Source organism: Pteropus vampyrus, unplaced genomic scaffold (genome assembly GCF_000151845.1).
Source record: "Pteropus vampyrus isolate Shadow unplaced genomic scaffold, Pvam_2.0 Scaffold552, whole genome shotgun sequence".
NCBI classification, from domain to species: Eukaryota; Metazoa; Chordata; class Mammalia; order Chiroptera; family Pteropodidae; genus Pteropus; species Pteropus vampyrus.
In genome coordinates, this window is record NW_011889333.1 from 394,487 (window position 1) to 402,284 (window position 7,798).

Consider the following 7,798-nt stretch of genomic DNA (forward strand, 5'->3'; position numbering starts at 1 on the left):
AAAGCCCAGGATCTTAGCATGGTCCTCAAGGCCGAATACCAGGGGTTCAAGAGAGCAGCAGCTGCTGGAGCATACGGGCGGTCAGTAGGAATTCCCATTAGTCCTGGACTGAAGCACATCCACGTACACGATGCCCAGTTATCGGAAAGGTCACGTCGGAGACCTTCTCTAGTATCTTGTCATGTTTTTCCCTTTGCCTTTACCAGTTTAGTATTCAGATTTTTCTAATCTCCTTGCTCCTGCGAAGCATTTAAGAATTTGTAAATCAAAACACATCGCTCTTTTTCTCTCACCTCTTGCTGCTTCTGTTCCGATTCGGCCTTCGTCATCCTCCACCTGCGCTAGGTCGTCCGCCCCGTCTCCCCGCCTCCGTTCTCGTGCCACTCTGCCACAGCATAACCACAGCATAACCACGCCCATAAGCCCTGCTCTGTTTGTCCTTTCGCCTGCCAAGAACTTCAACAGCTTCCCCGTCGCTTACTGAAAAAAAAAAAAGATTCCAAAATTCAGAGGTTGGCATTCCAGGTCTCCCATCACCTATCATTCCCAAGCAACCTTTTCAGCACTAGTGCCCAGCAACCATGTCCTGGGTTGTAATTAATCAGGATCCCATTTTCCCCACAAAACAGTTACTGTTCTTTCTCTTTATTGTATCTCAGCACCTGCCATTTCTTTCACCGAGGATGCTTCACCTATTTCTCCTACTCACTTCTCAAGTTCTAGGCCAATGCTGCCTTCTTCAAGGAGCCTTTTTTCCCTCACCCATCAGAAGAAGTCTTATCTATACTTCTGAAACAACTGGTTTATTTTATTAAGGCAGTTATTAAATAAATGATTATGATGAAGATAGACAGGTAGATGATAGATAGATAATAGAGATAGAAGTTTTAATTTTTTTTTTGCATTGGAACTCTAGCTTATTTTCAATTTCAACATATTGTACCTAGTATAGCATGTAGAAAGAACTCTAACGATATTGACTAAATAAATAAGTGACCCAATTAACGCAGTATAATTAATCCCCACTTCTCACAGTTTATCCACTGTATAATTCTAGGTCTTCATATATCAGATTTTGTTAAAGTTAGGGTTCTTTAGAGGGTGACCATGAGGTATTCACATGGGTGACTTTCTTTCACAAATACTAATTAAGTACCTGGTGTGTCCCAGGCCTTATGATGGCTTCTGAGAAGCAGGTTGTAAATAAGAGCAACACATTCCTGCCTTCTCCAAGTTTACATTTCCATGGAGGTGACCACAATTAAGCAGTAAGGGCGGGTAAGAACTTGGGGGTGGTCCCAGAAGGAACTGATGTGGAAGCCGATATCTGAAGGACTTGTAAAAGTTAGCCAAACTACTCTGGGTGTGTGGAAGGTGTGAGGATGAGGATACAGAGAGGAGCACGTGAGGAGGCTGGGCAGAGAAAAATGAATGGAGTAGGAAAAGCCCTTATGGGAAGAGAGAAGGAATCAGAAAATTAAAAGGCATTCCTTATGGCTAGAGTGCAAGCGAGCGAGACGGAGGAGGGAAGGCTAGGGGAATGGGCAGGTTAGGCACGAAGAGCACCGACGGTGTGAGAGGGCCCGTCCACTTTTCACATGATTTTCCAGCGATCTTTCCCAAGGGCTGGTCTGATCATGTCAGTACTTGGCTTAAAATTTTTCCAAGACCATGGCATCTACTGGAGAGGGGACCCCTCAGGAGGAGGCTCTTATAGGCAGCTCAGCCTGAGAGCGACTGGCATTAGCCAAGGTCTTTGCCACAGCAATCACGACTGTCTCTGCCTCTTCTTAGGGCTTCCAGGGCAGCGGCTAAGGAGACCTTACCAAGGAACACCACGCACTAGATGCTGAAACATCGCACTCCGGGATAAGAAGCAGTAACATGGCAGCACCTGTTTGAAAGGAATTAAAAACCAATAGACTCCATTCAGAAAAGAACAATGTCCAAGAAAGGGCGAAATAAGGGCGAGAAGCCCGAGGCGCTCATTGTCGCCCTTCAAGCTGCCAATGAAGACCTCAGGACCAAGCTCACAGACATCCAGATAGAGCTGCATCAAGAGAAGTCCAAGGTGAGTGAGGGTCCCGGAGGTCACAGCCTGGAGAATGGCTCTGGCTCAGCTCTGGCGGCTGGCCCTCCTGTGTTCTCTTCTCTGCCAGTTGCCAGAGGGGGAACAGCCCCTGTAGTACGGAGATTCTCTTGTTTGTGGCTAGAGGCAGTTGAGAACGTGAGAATAATATGCTCTTGAGGCTGATCTCCGCTTCCTCAGGAGGCCTGGTTCAAGGACCAAATATAAAACTTGAGGCAAGGACCCCTTACCACTCCTACATCCCGATGACACTTAATAGTTGTGTGACTTTGGGCAGGTCATTCTCCCTGTGGCATCTACAGCAGTCTTTCTAAACTGTATCACATCATGTCACTCCACTGCTCAGAACCCATCAGCGGCTTCTCACCTGTCTTGGGGTCAAGGGTTTTCCCTGCCGCTGCAGGATATTTCCTCCAGCTCTCTCTCTGCTCCAGCTTCTCTGCTAGACCAAGAGAGATGCCTACCACATTGAGGGCCTTCACTCCTGTTCTTACCCCTCACCTTTCAGGTGTCAGCTGTGGCACTGTTCATCTGACCACAGTCTCTACACAGCACCTCCTGTGCCCAGGTCCTCCCTGTAGCCTGAGTATTCTTGATTTATTTCATAGAAAATTATATATTTATTTTATTTACTTATATAGTGCTTATCTCTCCCCAGTCAGATGTAACGTCTATGAAAGCAGAGACTTCCCTTAAACTTTTATATCTCAAGAGCCCAAATATAAGTCCAGAACTGAAAAGCTCAACATATGTTTGTTAAATGAGTCAAGGAACGAACGAAAGATGATTCATTCCCTCTACCTCGGTTACTTCATCAGTGACACACTACTGTCTGGTAGAACTGTGATGAGGTTTAAATTATTCAAGTACATAACTTAGAGATGAGGATTAAATGAACAAATTCATGTCAAGGCTCAGAGCTGCCTGGCATGTGAGAAACTCAAAAAACTGTTAGTAGTAACATCCTTTCTAATATGCTCTGCACTTAAATCAGGTGTAGCTAGACTTAGGAAAGCCTCTTTACTTCTCTGAACCTCATCTCTTAAATGGATTTCCCAATGCATATCTCTCCAGAATGGTGCAGATATCAAATAGGGTCATGGGTAGGTTTGAAACATCCAAGATGCAAAAGACATTTTTGCTTCCTGAAAACTGGAAGCAACCGTATCAGCACAAAGTTGCCTTATCTAGATAATTCTTTGTATATAGTAAGAATATGTTCTTGATCAAATTAGACATCACAAACCAACAATAGAATATCCATATTCTATTTTATCTATATTTTCCTCCTTGACTGCTAATTATTTAGTTATTTTCCTTCAAATCTATTTCTCCTGGTTTTAGCGGTAATAAAGCTTAGATCTGACAAAGCTCCTTGCTTCTTGTCTCAGCTAAACCTTAACCTTGGATAAATACATTCCAATGTAAAGTTTGTGAAGGAAATTTTAAGTTTTCATGAAGCAGAAAGGAACATGATGTTGTTTTAAAAACAAAACAAAACCACATTTGTTTGAGAGTCAGAAGACCAAAGCATTTTCTTTCTTTCTTCTTGGGGACAAATTTAAGTGTCTCAGTGTCTCGATCTGTAATTCAGATGACTGAATGTGTTTCTCCATGTCTGTGTCTCTCAAGCATCACTGTGCATTAGAATAACCTGAGGGAACTTATTAAAAATTGAGATCCTAGGTCCCACAATCTAAGGATTCTGATAAAATAACATGACGACAGGCATTTCTAACAGACAGTTCAGGGGATCCCCCGGCAGGTGGTTCTCCGCCTCCATGTTGACAAACACTCCGCTCTAAGATTCCTTTCCAGGTCCAACAGCCAATGAACACTTCATTGGTTTTAACTTTCCTTGGGGCAACATAACATTTCCAGAGAGGCAGACTTGTTTAATTGTAGTAACAACAAGATGACAAACTGCATTCATAGGAGAAAGCCTGGTGCTCTGGAGACTGGTAACCATAGACCGGCACTGATTTGCAGAGAACAAACTCATGAGATTTCAAAGAGGCAGAGGCCCCGAGGACCCCACCGCTGCCAATTTTCCACACATTCAGGTCTTTTATAATGAGTGACTTGAGTCTGGCCAGGGCTGCCTGTTTATCCAGCCCGGCACTGGTTTCTGAGACAGAAAGGTCAGTGTAATCGCCCCTTCCTCTGACAAGAGACTGGAAGCCAGCCTCTGGAATAAAAGCACTCCCTTGATCCTCCCCTCCACAGGCTGCCTCCCTGTCTCCCTCTCCTTGGCAGTTAATTACAGTCCTAGCACAGGGACCAAAGCAAAGCCTCACCGCCTGTCAGCAGCCTTCTCCGAAGAACAAAGGGAATTTAGCGGGCAAACAAGTCATAAAGCAGTTTTATTAAATATGATTGTGTTTCCTAGGACCCAGGCTTTAAGAGAATATGGGCAATGCCAAGATATGAATTCATACTCTTAGTTTAGTTCCAAGACAATGTAGCTACTGGGGAGTAGACTAGTTAGAGGGTGGAAACCTTTGGGGCAATGGGGCATTACTTCTTTTCCCAGAAAGACAAATCATTCCATTGATACTTACAGATCACGCTGTGTAGAGAGCAGAGTCATAAATGCTTTGGGCCGATAATAGAAATAGCTACACTTTATTAAATGTTTCCTATCTGTCACACACTGTAATAAGCACATTTCCTCCTGACATAATCCCAGCTCTTTCTCTCAGCACCTGAGTGACCCTGTGCAGGTTATGAAATCTCCCTGTGTTTTCCTCTCCTGATCTGTCAAGTGGCATGATAGTCGTGTCCACTTCATAAGGGTGCATGTGTGGATGTTCGTTTCTGAGCAGTTAGTTTGTGTCAAGCATGTTAGGTGTTTTAATTCATTATCTCATTTCCAACTCACTGCTACCCTCTGAGGTAGGCACTATTCTTCCCATTTTATAGATGAGGAAACTGAGGCTCAATGAGGTGAAGTAATTCACTCGGAGCCACATGCTAGTAGCTGACAGAGCTGGTTCTTCAACTCTCCTTCCCTCTTCACCACAGTCTTGGCCCTTATTTTTTGATATGTGTTCCTCCCAGTTGTATTGACATATAACATCATATAAATGTAAAGTGTACAACATGATGACTTGATACATTGCAAAGCGATGACCACAAGAAGTTTCATTAACAGTCATCACCTCACAGTTAATTTTTTTTCTCGTCTTGAGAACTTTTAAGGTCTATGATCTTTTGCAACTTTCAAATACATAATACCATGTTATTAACTATCGTCACCACGTGGTCCATCACATCCCCGGACTTATTTATCATAACTGGAAGTTTGTACTTTTTGATGACCTTCACCCGTTTCCCCCACCCCCTACCTTCCACCTCTGGAACCACAAATCTGATCTCTGTTTCTATGAGCTTGTTTTTTTAGATTCCACATGTAAATGAGATTCTATAGTATTTGTCTTTCTCTATCTGCCTTATTTTACTCAGCATGATGCCCTCAAGAGTCATCCATGTTGTTGCAAATGGCAGAATTTCCTTCCTTTTTATGGCTGAATAATATTCTGTTGCATGGATATATTACATTTTCTTTATCCGTTAGTCCATCAGAGGACACTTAGGTTGTTTCCATGTCTCGCAAAGCCTGTGCTCTTAAAAAATGTGAAGGACTGGAAAAACCTGCAGACTTTAGGCAGAGGATGGGAAAATGTTAGAACTTTCTTATCCATTCTCGTGGAAGTTTAGAGTGGAGAAACCATCATGGGGGGCTTAGGAACATGCCCATATCCTCTCCGCCCCACACCACGGCTTCTGCATTTCCAGCACAGGAAAGTGAAACAAAATTGTTAGACACAGTCACTTCTCGTGAGTAGAAATTATCTAAAAGATTTGCCAGGCACTCATAGGAATAAGCATATAGAAAAGTAGGTCACTTTCACTGCACTCCAGCCATAAGGGCTGAGGGGACAGAACTGCGGATGCCCCGTGTTGGGAAGAAGAGCACAAAGTTGGGTCTTTGTGCTGGATGACCATGTTTTTTCTGGGCCTGCGTCTTCACATTTAGAACATGAGTGCAGTGGGCGAGATAGAAGGGGCAAGGTCCTTCCAAAACAGTAGGGCTTAGTCAGGAAAGGCAGCTGCCTGCTCCAGCTCTTCCTACGTTGAGATAGTTTGCAGGACCTTTCCGTGGTCCCACCTCCCTGAGCGCCTAGTCTGGTAGCACTGTCCCCCTCCTTCCATTTACTCTTCCACATCACCCTGTCAGAGTTTTGTCATAGGCCTCTGTACTCTCTGAAGTTATTTTATTTGCTTGTTTATTGCCTACTACCCCACCCCAATAAATGTGAGCTTCTGTGGGTAAGAGACCGTGTCTGATTAAAGTACCCCCTAAGTTGGGTATCTCCCATGCTTAGAATGCTGCCTCACATACAAGAGATGCTCAGTTCTTCATGATGAATCTTCATGATGCCTTTAAAAATTTTTCCCAACAACACCACAGCGTAAGTAATGGTATAGCATTTATGTGGGAACCCCTAGGCTCTGGGGGAGAAAGGATTTCCCTCCAGGTCCGTCTATTTCTTGGACCAGCACTCTGAGCCATTAAGCTATGGTGTCTTCCTCTGATTGTCTCTTCTGTGGACACTGTGAGGCTATGATCCGCTGCTCAAGGTGTGTGAGCACACCGAGGATTGCTGTGAGACGTGAAGTCCACCCGCTCACTTCCCCAGGGCTTCCTCCTGTCCCTCAGAGACAGCCTGCAGCAAAGTGACAGAGGAGATGAAGGCACAGGAGCAGAGAGCGGGGCTCCAAGGGTCGAGGCAGCGGGCAGTGAGCCTGGAGTGCAGGGTCTGGAGGAGTCAGCTCCAGAGAGGAGTTTTCCACCACTGGAACACCCCTTCCGACTACAAAGCATTTTCACAGTCCTCTTAAGTGCGCCTGGGACAAAGGCAGGATGCGATTTCACTGAGGGACAAAATGAGTTCAAACCCTTTAACTCATTTGCTCCCAGTTGACACAGCAAGTAGAGGAGCCGGAAGAGGAATCTCATCTTCTCTAAGGCGCGATCTAGGTAATGCTGAAAATCTTAATGTGTTGTCTCTAGGGCACGCTCAGAAAATCAGCCAACTTTCTCTGTCCTCAGGTGACTCCTTCAGAGCCTCCAGGTTCAGGGCCCAAATTTAGGGTACAGTATTTCTTGCTTTCTGTACCTTTAATTTGGTTTTCAGGAAGCATAAGTGGCTAACATCAAGAAATGAAAAAGTACAAATCCTTTGTACTTTGCCAGGTTGTATGAAATGCCCTTTATAAGTAACCTTTTTACAGTGGCAGCTGTTCCCTCCTTCACATCTTCTGTCTGAGTATTACTTAATGCCCATGAGAATCCCTGCCAGCCTACTGTGAGTTTCGACCTCCAGCAACACCCAAAGCAGATCATCCAAACCAAAGCTTTTGTAAGATTGTCTTGCCTTGATAACCTCTCAGCCCTCCTTACCTTTGACTGGGCTGTCCAGTTCTTCATCCTGGATTTCTAAGGCCACATTAAAGCTCAGATCACCTAATCTTGGCAGAATTTACACTGGCATTTTGTAAAGGCCAGACTAGAATCAGGGTAGAAGAGCAAAATACCGTATGAGGCCTGTGTGAGGTCATCGTGAATTTCTTTCCTTCTGTCGTAGCCTAAGCTTTCCCCACTGGGATTTTTCTAACGATTATTTATCTATCTATCTATCTATC

The 7,798-nt window shown here is 44.4% G+C and overlaps 1 protein-coding gene across 3 annotated transcripts in view; it reads left to right on the forward strand.

Annotated features, from left to right (window-relative positions):
* JAKMIP2 (janus kinase and microtubule interacting protein 2) overlaps positions 1-7,798 on the forward strand; it is a 152,582-nt gene that overhangs the window by 75,572 nt on the left and 69,212 nt on the right. For 2 of the 3 annotated variants that reach the window (XM_011383902.1, XM_011383901.2), the window contains exon 2: positions 1,795-2,071. The exons of the other annotated variant lie outside the window; for it this stretch is intronic. In XM_011383902.1, coding sequence (XP_011382204.1) covers positions 1,943-2,071 — 129 coding nt within the window. In that variant the 5' untranslated portion in view covers positions 1,795-1,942. The remainder of the gene's footprint in view (positions 1-1,794; positions 2,072-7,798) is intronic. 3 annotated transcript variants of the gene reach the window in all.